Raw genomic sequence first — 12216 nt, 5'->3', positions numbered from 1 at the left:
ATGAGATGGGAATGGCACTATCAAATATTAAAACATGCTATGCATGGGGTACCTGGGTGGTTCAGTCAGTTAAGCGTTTGACTCCTGGTTTCGGTTCAGGTCATAATCTCAAGGTTCTTGAGTTTGAACACACTGGGTTCTGCACTGGCGGAGCTTGGGATTCTCTCTCCCCTCTCTCTGGCCCTACCCCACTTGTACTCTCTCAGTTTCAAAATAAATAAACTTTAAAAAAATGCTACGTAAGCCACAATAATTAAATATAGTGAGATACCATTTTTTAACCCCTCACATTACTAAAACTTAAAAAGCTTGACAGCACATAACAAGGCTGTGGGAAATAGGCACTTTCATATACTGTGGTGGAAATGCTAAATAGTTCCTTCCCACAAAGGGAATTTGGCAATATTTAACAAACTACGTATGCATTTATTCTTTGATTAATACACCAATACCCAACTTAGTAATCTGCTCTGAAGATGTATCTCCAAACCTTTAAAATTAGGTTTGCATAGATTACTAGATTTGTAGAAGATGACTAGATTTGTAGATTACTCATATGGCATTATTTGTTATTCGAAGTACTGGAAACAACCTAAGTGCCATCATATAGGGGACTGGTTAGATAAACCAGGATATATCCACACAATGGAATATTATGCAGCTATTAAAAAATGGAACTTAATGGATTTATTTACAGTGATATTCAAGATACATTAAGTAAAAAAAAGCAAAATGCATTCCTCATTTTAACAGAAACCAAGTGTGTGTGTGTGTGTGTGTGTGTGTGTGTGTGTATATATATATACACACAGACGCCATACATTATATATAATTTTTACAGAAAGAACACAGGAAGGAAAACCAGATGCTAAAAAATCTGGTTATCAACAAAGTATAAGTGGGAATGGGGTAGAAGAGAAAGGGAAGAGAAGGTGGTAACCTCCAAGTAGATCTTAAATTTTGATTTTATAATTTTATTATTTTACATATTCATAAATAAAATTAAAGAAACAAAAATAGGGAAAACACAAGATTGAACACAAATGAAAAATTTTGAATTTTACTGTATTTTAAGTGAGTAACAGTAGCAGGAGAAAAAATAATCCAATCACTGAGAATTTTTTTTAACAAAATACCAATATAGCTTCAGTCGGAACACTCAAAGAACTGCAAAGAAATCTGTAACTCTACTTAGCAAGTTTGTTGTTTGTAGTGGTATGGGTGTTAAGAATTCTTAAACTGTACTCTCTATATTACAGACCTGACAAGATGAGTAAATACACTGGTACTGGGAACGAGAGTTCTTAATGTGGGAGAAGTAAGATACATGGTATGGAAAAAGGCAAGAAGAAGCCTGTGTGGACTGTAGCTAGATTATCAGTATATACAGCATTGTGATTTTTTAAATATGTATATTTATATTTAAAATAAAGAAACTTCCTAGCTCTTCCTTGGAAAGAGACTGGAAGACAATGCAACAATTGGCATACACCTGCCAACCAGATCTTGGTTTCGGTATGCCATTCCACACTAAAGAAATCCAGAACTCCCCGGAGAAATAGCTGATGCTAGAGATGGATAAGCAAAAATACAAGTTGACCCTGGAAGATCTGAAAAAGCATGGAAGAGCTCAAAAATGGGAACATGTTAAAGACAAAGGAACCAGTTTGAAAGGGCTCCTACTGGCCAAACTTAAGGAACAAAATGCATAATAATAGATATGAATCTACTGTATAAAATAAAAATATAATAAACAATAAGAATGAAAACATTTTCTTTACCACAGATTGTTAAGAAATCCAGAAAGAATGACAGAGTTAGAAGATAAGCATTGTACATCCATTATAATTAACTGATTCAAGCCAAGAATCATCAATGGACATTAAAACTATGGAGTAGAAGTCTAATGGTGAGCAAGATATTTACATGCTTTCAAAGTATGTCCCCACAGATTATTAATTATAAAAGAGAAAATAAAAACTTTACAGTAGAGAAACCTGTAGAGAGTTAAGGACATTACCTTAAACCAAAGTTAACAATAGGACAAAGTGACATTTGGCCTCCTGCCAAAAATGCCTAACCTAAATCTAATCCCGGAAAATCATCAGACAAAAATTATAGTACAGTTGGCCTGTACTGCTCAAAAATGGTAATATGATGAAACGATGAAGAACTGGAGATATAACTAAATGTAATACAAGATCATGGACTTGCTGGGCTGGGCATAATTGCTATAAAAGACATCTTTGGGATAACTGGCAAAATTTGAATAAAGTCTATATATAATACAGATTAATATGATTATATCCATGTTAAGTTTCCTGAACTTGATCATTGTACTGCTGTTACATTAAGAGAATGTTTTATTCTTAATATACACACATATTTAGGAATAAAGAGCATGATATTTATAATGATATCAAATGATTATAAAATAGTAATAATAATAATATATGTATACCATCACATATAAAGAGAAAAATATAAAGCAAGTGTGGCAAAATAATAACAACTGGTCAATATAAATGAGGTGTAAGCAAGAGTTCACATAAAGACAAAAAAATTAAGACTCTTTAAAAAAGAAAATATAGCAAGGAGGAAAATGATTAGGTTTACTATTTCTCATAATTTTTGCTAATGGATTAAATTAATGAATTGCAATGTGAGGCTACCTGGAAAAACTACTCACAAATTCAGAGGTGTGACTTTTTAATGGTGTAAACTAAGAAGATAATACAAACCACTTAAACACACTTCACCTATTACTTGGGAGTGCACCTGGAGGTAGACTGCTAAGGTAGGAACTTCTGTTTATGAAGTACACAGTGGTCTGATCAGAGTTCAAGTACATTAAAAATTCACTTATTCTATGAACCATTATGAAAAGTGTAATCAACCTGAGCATTATTACTGACAATTTTAAATTTTAAAGTACTACAAATCAGGTATTTTCTACATAGAACCCTAACTAATGGTCTCTTCTTTGTCCTATTTTGATAGATAAATGTTCCTACTGACCTCATGTATGTTTCTATTAACATTTTATTTATTTAAAATTAACCAATAGGCTAGGAGAGGGACAAAATAAAATTTCATCTGAAAACACTTCACCACGAATGATGTATGATTATGTAAAAAATGTCATCTTTGTGCACAGAGCAAGTGACCACAGAACCCTGTAAATCAGAATTAATCAAGAACATAAGAACTCAGAAAGGTGAGAATTAGATACTTGCCATATTTCACAATAAGATGTATATTCAAGCAACAGATTCTTATACAACTTTCTCTAAATCCTGCTTCATAAGAAGCAACATTTTATTTGGCCCCACTAAATGGTAATGAATAAAATCATTTACTGATAGGAACAAAAGGTAAATATAGCAAGAACATGGGCTATACCTGAGGATATTTAACAACTATGGATAATGAAGGGTGATAAATAAGACAATGCTTTGTTAAGGCAAGTCTATCACAAGGGAATGAAACAGAAAGGCAAAAGGGAAAAAGTATGGTCTGAAAATATGTTTAAAAAAATACTTTTCTCACAGCCCATTGTAGCTGACACTTGAGATTGAGAGTTGGCTATAACCTATAGCCCTTTCCATTTTTTTTTTTTTTTAAGAAGTAGTCCGTTTGCATTAAAAGAAGAAGTAGTAGCCCATTTGCTCCAAAAGAAAAGAGTCTGACTGGTATAAAGAATTTTTTTCTGGGCGCCTGGGTGGCTCCGTCAGTTAAGCATCTGACTTTGGCTTAGGTCATGATCTTGCAGTTCCTGAGCTTGAGCACCGTGTCGGGCTCTGGACTATCAGCTCAGCGCCTGGAGCCTGCTTAGGATTCTGTGTCTCCCTCTCTCTCTGCCCCTCCCCCACTCAAGCTCTGTCTCTCTGTCTCTCTGTGTCTCTCTCTCTCTCAAAAATAAATAAAGACAGTAAAAAAAAAAATTTCTTAGTGTTATGTTTTCTAAGATTAAATAATTACAATTCTGAAATTTGAAATAAAAATATCACATATGAAAATGGTTTGAAAAATGAAAACAGTGCATTAGAAAACAAGTTATTGTTAACATTGGTATTTTTATAGGAATTTATACAATATAAGTTAACTTCCCTAAGCAGAACTGGGACAGATGAACAAAATCCTCAAAAAGCAGAAAAGCATTCAGTAAATTCAATAAAACAAATGGCATCTCATTTGGGATGACTATAATAAAGTCCTATATAGAAAAAAAAAAAACACCCCACCTAAATATTAAAGAAAACTCACTTTTAATTAATTTTTTAAAAGTCAAATAATGCAAATATAGTTAAGTCTGAATTGGTAATTCACAAAACCCTTTTATTCCCCTTAGCTGAAGTGGAGCCCTTGTTAATTTTTCTGGAGCCCAAAGACAAAGTATAGGGTGTGTCCTGGCTCTGCTTAGAAATGACAGGTGCAGCTTGAGCAGGTGCCCCAGACCAGATGTCATCTAGAGGTTTTTTTCTGAATGTAGCCCTGGCCAATATGTTGATGCCAAGTTAAACTAGTTATCTCAGCAACTAAGTTGGTTTCATTACAATACTTCAATCAGCTGTTCTCAAACTTCAGCACACTTAAGAATCACCTATGGCACACTTATTAAAAACACAATTTCAGACTATTATTATCTAAAAGCACCAATCAATCTTAGCACAACTAAAATGGGACAACTAAATATTATGTATCTCATTCGATGAAAAGCACAGCAATATCTAATAAGAATGCCTAAAATACTGAACTTGAATGCTCTCAACCTTTAGATCTAACTATCAGTTTTCAGGAAATAAATACAGGGGATAGAGGAACAAGTTAACTGACACCAGAAGGAAGCAATCAACCAAATCGAGAATTTGGTAAAATCTGAAGAACAAATGACCCCCTTACTTAAATCAATGGCATGAAGGGAAAAGAAAAAGGGAACTGTTAAGAGATTAATGAGATAAAACAGCTAAACAGATTCAGCCCCGCCACAAAATCTCCTGCAGTAAGATGGGGTGGACCCTACCAACACTGACTTAGAAACAATGAGAATTACGGATCTATCATTCTCGGACAATTCAGAATGTGATAGCTATTCCTAGATATCACCAAGACTGTAGTTCCAGCAACAGGTTATTGCAATGTACTTAGTCAACAGGGTATGTATCTTGCAGAAATGGATTAACTTTCACTTCACAACACAATGAATATGCAAAAAGTATCCAAACACAAATGACATTTCTTTATATTCTGAAACAGAATATGTTAAGACTCTTATTTCAGTAACACAGTTCTTGGAATGCTTAATGAAATTCATAGATAATCCGAACATTACTGAGAGTAATAATTTATTCTAGGTCCCCCAAAAGTTTTATTTCCAAGTGAATGCATCAATAAATTTTATGATAGGTAACCAATACCAATTACCAACCAAAAAATATGCATTTTTGTGCCCTTCTGAATAAACTGCATCAATTTGCCTAGTTTCCTTGGTTCTACTATTGATAAACTGTACTAACTAGGTTATTTAAATTTATTTTAAATTTGAAAGCCAATATTTTTGCTTTTTGTAAAAATTGTGCTTATAACTTCAGGTCATAAAATGTTTGAACATAATCTTTAACACTAACATCCTCATTTTTAACTCCAATAAGTTTGGTCCTTAAACCAATATGTATGCATTTTTTTTAATGTTTACTTTATTTTTGAGAGAGAGACAAAGAGAGAGACAGAGCATAAGCACGGAAGGGACAGAGAGAGAGACACAGGCTCAGAAGCAGGCTCCAGGCTCTGAGCTGTCAGCCCGGCCTGACTCAGGGCCTGAACTCTGCCAACAGCAAGATCATGACCTGAGCCAAAGTCAGCTCCTCACCGGCTGAGCCACCCAGGCACCTCAACCAAGACCTACTTCTTCTTTTTTTTTATTTTTTTATTTTTTTAATGTTTTATTTATTTCTGAGAGAGAGAGCGTGAGCAGGAGAGGAACAGAGAGAGAGAAAGACACAGAATCTGAAGCAGGCTCCAGGCTCTGAGCTGTGAGCACAGTGCCCAACACGGGGCTCAAACCCACGAACAGTGAGATCATGACCTGAGCCGAAGTCAGCAGCCCAACCAACCGAGCCACCCAAGCGCCCCAACCAATATGTACTTCTCAACAGCTTTCCCTAACACTGAAATTCACGGTATGACTTCCCAGTTTTTAAAGTCATAGAACTGAAGCAAATACAAATTTTTAGCAGGGCCATCCCTGTATTTCAACAAAAGTAATTACTATCACAAAACAATGTGATCAATAATTCTGCTCTAATTCTTGAGAGAGCCTTGTATGGACAAATTTAGAAACCAAATTTAAATATAAATATCCTCTTTAAAAAAAAAAAAACACCTCCAGTTAGAACGATGGACAAAAGGGGGAAATAAAGGGCAATTACTTGCTTTTTGAGGGGCTGCTGACTGGTCAAATAAACTAATCATAAATTCTTTTGTCATAAAGAATATTAAGCTAATACGTGAACCGCTGCCTGAGACTTAAAAATCTTTATCATGTCCTATTTTTTTTTTGTTTTTTTGTCTTTCATCACATTACAGTTTAAATACTAGAAAAAAGATTGTTATGAATCTACAAGGACAGCTTTCCTCATTCCAGACCAACTAAGGCCACTGCTTATCTCACAGGTTCAACTCTTCTTCTTCTATTTGGACGGCTATATTTCCTTACCTTTCTTTTACTGGCAACGAATACAAGTTACTTTTAATGTCCCCCTCTTTCAAACAAATACTTAGCAAGTACTACCAATGCAATATTGCACAGCCATTGATAAAGACATGCCAACAACAGCTCCAAAAAATTTACATTCGTATCTATATGTCTATATAAATACGCATAATTGCCTCTTATTCTCATTTCCTTATTATTTTCCATATCTCAAATTTCTCTTCTTTAATCCCTATTTCTTCTAGTTCAGAGCTTCCCAAACTGCTCCAAAGAACCTAACAAGTATTCTTCAAACAAGGGATTTGGTACCACACTCCTATGATGTGTGGAAGTGTTAGGGAAACACCATTTACTATGGTTGGGGGAAAGGAGGTAATAAATTGTGTTTCTCCAAGCTGTCTAGAAATCCATATGCACATTAACAAAATAAAGTCGCTAAGAAGTCCTGCAATAAAGTAACCCAAATTTAGCTTTACTGCTCAAACTCATTTGGCCTTCTTTCAAGGAAACACAGGGACTCTTCAAGAAAACAAGTATTTTATAAGACACAAATTAAGAATTTCTACTCTAATTGAACCTGAATACCAAGGAATATAGTAATGATGGTGATGGCAGGTCAAAGAAGCAGAGACTGAGAAAATCCCACTCACTATGTCCCATATGTCCTCTAATTCCCAATTCGGACAAACCCCATTTGTGCCAGTAAACTTTAGTCAAGTCTACACCACTCTGGAACATGCCCAGTATGTAGAATATTAACAAAAGCTCTCAACATTCCACCTAAAAATATGTATTGAATCTTGCCTACAGACCAATGCACCTAAATTCCAATGAATTAAAATGTTTGTTTTTCATTCTTTTTCCAACTTTATATCACTCAGTTTGGCAATATGAAGGCTTCACAGCAATGGTATGTGTTTCCATCAGTTATAATGGGTTTCACACACAACCAATTATGAAAATACTGAATCCGCAACAGAGTACAGGTAGGTTTATAAAAGAGTGCTCCTATTTAGAAAGAGACATTTTTAGTTAAAGGCAGAAAATTGTTATGTAAAAAAACCACAAACATTTTTGGGAGTTATAGTTAAGCTCCTAGTTGATATCCTCAGTAAAATATGTATCTTCAGTGAATGAACTATCTTGGAGTGAGTGAGATTTATTTCTACTTTGGGGCAAATTTAAGTTGTTTAAACACGATTTCTAAGACACAACATGAACCTAGCTGAGCTCTGATCAGTCTCACAACCTTCTCCACTTTCCACTCCTCCTTTCTACACGTCTGCATGTCCTTTAAAACGTAACAGAATATCAGAAGATAGCAAAATCAGGTTTGTTCAAAATGAAAGGATACAGTTTACAAAATTAAATTTAAAAATGCATACACCAATAATTTATTTAAACACAGCTGTCCTTTCAATCTCTATATTACTTTTCTTTTTCTTCCTTGAAAAAAGCAAGCAATGTCTGCTTACCAATTCTGTTTAGCAACTCACAAACTTAGAGTATCACTTTATTTATTACAATTATGAAATATTCTTTCATTTAACATCAAGAGATTCATTAAATGCTTCCTCTTAAAAGAGGATACGTACATGGTGTACACTAACTATAGAACACATGAGTGTATTCATTCTATTTAATTGATAAATGTAAACTCTTCCTGTTGGTATAATTTAAGAGAAAGCTTTATTCACCAACTGGGAAAAAATAGAATAAATTCACAATGCAACTGAAAATTCATTCTGGTGGTTACAACTCTACAGGTAAGTTGCTGACTACTTTAAAGGTAGGTGCATGTAAAAAAATCACTTCATATTATAAGAAAATCAGTACATCAGTATATAGTTTTGTATAATAAATTTTTTAATGTCCAAGATATTTCACCTCCTTTCCAAAAAATCAAGTTTTATGACAGATATCAAGTCAGCCTTGACCATAGCTATAGTAATGGTCATATAAGCTACAAGAAAATCCTTCAACTAAGTATTGGAAATAGTTACCTAAATCTTCGTAGCAAGACTTCAAATTTTTAAATGGGACTAAGAGTAGTAAATCGTCCCCCAATCTCTGCACCAAAACAAAACAAAATAAAATTCACTGAGTAAATACAGAACACATTGTGTATATTGGCCATACATTAACCATATGCAACTTCCAACTAGATTTTAATTTCTTAAAATCATTTGTGACTAACAAACTGAATTCAAAATAGACTGATTAAATGTTATAGAACATGTGCCAGGAATACAACTTTTTTGTCCAATTAACAAACACCCCTAAAGTCATTTGGATATATTTTTTTGCACTTGAATCTTTCCAACTACAAAATGTGGGAAATATTCCGTTATCATATTTTATACTTATAGGGATATCCTAATAATAAGCATTTGTGGAAGAAATTGAGACGTACAGGCCAAGAAAAGAACTAAGTGGAAACAACATAGATGTACATCAGAGAGGATTAATACTCAATTTTTAAATAGAGTACTTTCACCCATTACCAGTAGGTACTAACATTTAAAACACTGAATGCCAATGTTAAAACATCAGTTGCATTTTCAATTTTAGACTTTGAGAAATTTTTATACTCAATCTAAAACTGAATAAATGTATGTTTGCTATAATCAAGCAAACTTTTACAGACCGCTAAACTCAAGTTTCTACATTCAATAACTGTCTATGTTTGTAATCAAAACAAACATAAAAATGTTGGAATATATACATGGCCAGCATACTAGTTTGCTCTTCTTTATCTAAGTGTCTGTAATACCCTGAAAATACATCAGACCTTCATACTGGCTATATACCTGGCTAACAGCCATCCATCTAATTAATAATAAAATTATAGAGGAATGTCAGCAAATATTAAACTTGTAGAATAAATGAGAACTAACATGTAATAGTCTTACAATAGGCCAAATGAGAAAGCAGTTCTTATTTTAAAAAAATTATCTCACCTGTGATTTATAAAGCATACTGCATTATCTGCTCATATATCCAAGAGAGAACTCACAAAGTCACTTGATTACTATTTCTTACTATGAAGAGGGACTCTTATAGTTAAAATCACAGAATTACTGTGAAAGCTTGGCATCCTGTCTGCCAGTTAAGATTTTTCAGAGGAAGGTGTAAAACCCAGCATAATACATGTCCTCTAATTACACCACTCTGGAAAAAAAATCTTTCAAGGTTGGTAGTACCCAATCTTTGACCAGCATATTTCTCTTGTGTTTCTTTACAAGCCATGCAAATCTTCACATGGTTTTATTTTCCAAAACAAATGCTTCAACTTTTTTCCTCGTAGCCTAGCTACAACCCTACAAAAACAAACCTGGAGAGTGACATATGGAGGAAAAACAAGTTTAGCTAAGGATATAGTTCAAAAAGCAGCTTCTAATAGGAGCATAAAGCTCAAATTGATCTGGGAACAATGTAAAGAGTTGCAAACAACCCTGAAATTACATACTTAAAAACAGTACTTGTAAGTAATCAGTGAATGATATTATCTCAGGATAGAAATCACTACTGGCAAAACAGTATTTATGTAACTTGTTAAAAACTGGAATTCAAGACAATTAATTAATTGATTAATGTAACACTCGGTTAGTATGCATATAAATTTGTCAGAAAAACATATCACGAACCATATATATCATTTAGTACCCTCTGGATATTAAATTTCAATCAATCAATCCAATAAATATTAGGCGTAACTTTAAAACGTGTTGTACTTTAAAATCCAAACAGTTCAAACACATTACCCGAAAACCAAGACCTGTATTAATAATACTCCTCTCAACATTATAAATGGAAATGGGCAAGCGAAGATCACCATAAATATAAAATTCTCTACTTCTCACCACATCACTCAATCAATTGTTTTGGGGGGTTAATTTTACTTTGTTTTTCACTTTAGACCTTTATTTAAAAATGTACCCACACACACTGTCCAGACACACACACTAGAGTAAATAACAACTAGCCATTCTTAGTATTTTCCAGACTTCTCTGCAACTCAGTAACTATCCAAAAAGTTCTGTGAACTCTTCAGCTTCAAACCTGAAGTCAATCTAAGATAGCCAATAGAAAGTACACCTGGGCAATTACTGCATTTCCTACTTGAGAATGCTGAACTTAACACAGACTATTTACATTTGGGTACTGCATTTGGAGCAATGAGAAGTGTCAAACTCAACTATGCAGAAGCTACGTTAACTAAAAAAAAAAAAAAGGCTATCCCTTAATATCATTATCAAAAAGCAATAAATATGAAGAGCATTATTTTAGTTTTAAATAACCACCACCAACTAAGGACCCTCCATGAGTAAGTAAGCATTAAAAATAAAAGATGACCCCATGATAGGTTACAATATGAAAATATTCCTAGCAGAAAACAATAATAATAATAATAATAATAATAATAAAGTTTAATCAGGAAATACCTTTTCTGAAGTGTATCACATATCAAGTGAATAAAAAATTTACTTTGTCATATACGGTCAAAAAAGGGAGAAAATGAAAAGATAACCCAAATCATTGTACGCCACTTCATAATCTTCCTACATATATAATAATCCTTCTGAACGTTTTTAAGTCACTCAAAAATTCCAAAGAACTTACTCTAAAAACTGCTGGTCACCTAAGGCACCAACACGTTATGCAGTGCAGAAACAGTCTACTGCAAAACCACTCCGTTACACGGTTCCACACAAGAGGTTTCATTTTTTAAAAATCTTAAAGTCAGAATTTTAAAAGGCAAAGGAGTTTGGAAGGCCAAGAAAAAATTTTCCCAAGGGATACAAAGTTTCATTAACTATCTTAACTCTTTTACTAAGCATCACCTCTCTGCCCTTCCGTGGATATCAAGCAATCAATAACAATGTCACAAAAGAATGTTTACCAAGATGGGGGGTAGGGTGTCACCTGTAAAGATCCTGTATGAAAAATGTAAACAATCCTAAAATAGGTGAGGAAAACTTTCACCTTCCCACAACCTCGCTTTATGGGTAGCTGATGTTTCTCAGACGGAAAAAATGGACAGAAGTTTGGAGACTGTCTGGTGTGCAAGGTTGGTTTGGGGGCTCTCTTTTTGCTAAAAACAAATCTCCCCTTAAGTCCCTCGATTCCAAATACTGTGGAAGAGTCACTACTACTCACCGCAAGTAATACTGTTTTAAAGCAAAGGCAGCGTTAGAACAACTTCTGGGAAAGTTGAACTCTTCAACAATTTCTCCCCACTGATTCTTCTCAGAAACCTGTTAAAAACACAGCCACACTTGTCTGAGAGTGCACCATCCAAGAAAACTCTAACCTAACTGAAATAAATACCCATTCTACAGAGATCTGTAGATACCTCAAGCATCAGTGGGTGTTTCGGATCCATCCGTAAGAGTTCCTAAGCAAGGGCTGCTCGAATCACTGTGTTTTCACCCGAGAGCCCTGTATTTAATAGCACTTGTTTTGTTTGGGGGGCGGGAGGGGGGGTGGTGGGTTTGTTTTGT

General features: G+C 34.2%; 1 protein-coding gene across 1 annotated transcript in view; it reads right to left on the bottom strand.

Annotated features, from left to right (window-relative positions):
* LOC144222951 (AT-rich interactive domain-containing protein 2) overlaps nucleotides 1-12216 on the bottom strand; it is a 166141-nt gene that overhangs the window by 153583 nt on the left and 342 nt on the right. The window contains exon 2 of the mRNA XM_077753660.1: nucleotides 11873-11970. Within this exon, the coding sequence (XP_077609786.1) occupies nucleotides 11873-11970 (98 nt within the window). The remainder of the gene's footprint in view (nucleotides 1-11872; nucleotides 11971-12216) is intronic.

Source organism: Crocuta crocuta, unplaced genomic scaffold (genome assembly GCF_008692635.1).
Source record: "Crocuta crocuta isolate KB4526 unplaced genomic scaffold, BGI_CrCroc_1.0 scaffold30, whole genome shotgun sequence".
Taxonomy (NCBI): domain Eukaryota; kingdom Metazoa; phylum Chordata; class Mammalia; order Carnivora; family Hyaenidae; genus Crocuta; species Crocuta crocuta.
Note: the sequence above shows the minus strand (reverse complement) of the source record. Positions and strands in the feature narration are given on the sequence as shown.